Source organism: Rhea americana, unplaced genomic scaffold, assembly GCF_003343005.1.
Source record: "Rhea americana isolate MKP2758 unplaced genomic scaffold, rheAme1 scaffold_97, whole genome shotgun sequence".
Classification (NCBI taxonomy): domain Eukaryota; kingdom Metazoa; phylum Chordata; class Aves; order Rheiformes; family Rheidae; genus Rhea; species Rhea americana.
The window spans coordinates 107,419-109,509 of NW_028187166.1; the positions used below are offsets into that span (position 1 = coordinate 107,419).

The window sequence follows — 2,091 nt, forward strand, 5'->3', positions numbered from 1 at the left end:
TTTTCTGTGCACCCTGTTTTCCAGGAAGCCTCGTGCTCTACCTGGGTTATTCAAACGCCGCCCCGCCGCGAGCACCACGCAGGGCTCCGGAGGTGGAGACGCGGCGCGGTCGGGCAGAGCGGGGCGCGRAGGAGCCCGCGGGAAATATTTCTTCCCCCCTCCGCCTCGAGAAGACCGAAGCTAAAGGTCTTCTCGCCTGGCCCGCGCGCGCCGGGCTGAAGGCTGGCGAGGCGGAGGGGCGCAGCGCGCGGGCAGCGCACGCGCGTGTGCAAAACCACGCGTGGTTTTTCTTCGCGGCTGCTCCTAAACCGCACCCGCTGCGGGAACGATCCGGCGGTATCGGGAGRGAGGGAGGCTCCGAGACCGGCCCGAGGACTCCGGGGCGCGGAGGGGATCCCGGGGGGGGTCTCCAGCGCGGGGACCGCCCGCGCGAGCSGCGGCACAGCGGCCGCGGGCACCGCCCAACGCTTTGGGCGATAAACTGGGCAAAACACCAAASAAAGCCCCGGAAGAGAAAAACCCGACGAACAGCCCCAAATTAACTCTGCCGGACGGAAAGGGCCGCAGCAAAACCGTAAAGGAGAGCGGAGAAGCGGAGGGCAGGGCGCGCGCGTTACCGGAGTATCCTCCCGAGGACTTGATGTACATCTGCCCGTACTGCTCCTCCACCATGGTGTCGTAGGCTTCGTCGTCCTCCTCGTCCTCCTCGTTGTGGTAGGAGGTGGGGCTGTCGGTGGTGGGGAGGCTGCTGGCGCCGGGGCTGGTGCGCTCGCCCTGCGAGTACTGCACCTGCTGCACGGTGGGCAGCAGGGTGGCCAGGTTGGGCACGCCGTAGTAGGAGACGCGCGAGAGCTTGAGCGGGCCGGCGGCGGGGCCGGGGCCGGCGGCGGCGTCCCGGGCGCCGGCCTCCAGCGGCCGCTTGGCGGGGAGGCCGGCGGTGGCCTGCAGCTCGAGGCTCTCGTGCTTCACGCGGGTCAGGAGCGGGATGGGCATGGAGGGGGACATGACGTAGGGCGCCGAGGCGGCCTGCAGCTGGGTGCAGGGGCTCTGCGGCTCCGAGCTGGGGTCTTCGATCATGGCCGTTTGCGAGTCACAGTGCGGGGAGCTCACTTTGAACATCAGGTCCGTCCCCTTCTCCACGATGTGCTGGATCTGCAGGAAGCCGGCGGTGTACATCACCACCAGCTGCTCGCTCGCCGCCATGGTGAGCTTCCCGGTGTAGCAGAAGGAGAGGATCTGCTGGAAGCACGCCGGCGGCACGGTCCCCGGCAGCTCGAAGGCATTTTTGCTGTTGCCGCTGAACAAGTCTCGGAAGTAGAGGCTGCTGGCGGCCAGCACCGCCCGGTGCGCCTTGAAGGCCTGGCCCTTGACCACGATGGAGACGTCGCAGTAGAGCCCCAGCAGGCGCTGCTCGTTGAGGCAGCCCAAGACGGTGTTCCCGAAGTTGGGTATCTCTATGTGCAACATCTGCGACATGGCTCAGGAGTAGCTGGAGCTCCTTAGACATTCAACGCAGGGATATCCAAAGTAGGGCACATCTGAAAGACGGAGAAGGCAGGGAGAGAGGAACAGCATTTTTAAGCAATCCACGGAAACGCGCAGAAACAAATGGGCCAACCTAGCAGTATATCACAGGCTCGGACCCTCCGAGCCGCGGTACGAGGGCAGCTGCTTACAAAATTACTTATTGGCGTTTCTAAACACCGCTAAAAATGCGATCGGTGGAGGGCAAAGGATATTTCAAAACTCAAATATTTTCCTAAAGTTGTGGTTTGTTTAAATAAACACTGCTGATTTATTCCCGCTGGGGTTTACTTTAAGCAGGGAAATATGAACAGCGAGGGGAGCGGAGGGAGCAGCGCGGCACCCGCCGAGCAGCCAGGCAGACCTTCGGCGGCGTTATGCAAGAAGCGGCGCAGCACCCAGCTACGCCGAAACTACGGAAAAAGGCGTTCCCAAAGCAGCGTGCCGTTTTGCCCCGAACAACTACGGCGCGCGGCCCAAGCAGCAGCTCCGGCGGAAAGGCGCTCTCGGAGGGAAACCTTCGCGGCGGCGCCCGGGGGGATGCAGCTCGTCCCCCGCACAGCAGAG

The 2,091-nt window shown here is 64.0% G+C and overlaps 1 protein-coding gene across 1 annotated transcript in view; it reads right to left on the bottom strand.

The window, feature by feature from the left end:
- Positions 1-2,091, bottom strand: part of NACC2 (NACC family member 2) — a 22,174-nt gene that overhangs the window by 13,998 nt on the left and 6,085 nt on the right. Inside the window, exon 2 of the mRNA XM_085325287.1 lies at positions 618-1,538. Coding sequence (XP_085181413.1) covers positions 618-1,476 — 859 coding nt within the window. The 5' untranslated portion in view covers positions 1,477-1,538. The remainder of the gene's footprint in view (positions 1-617; positions 1,539-2,091) is intronic.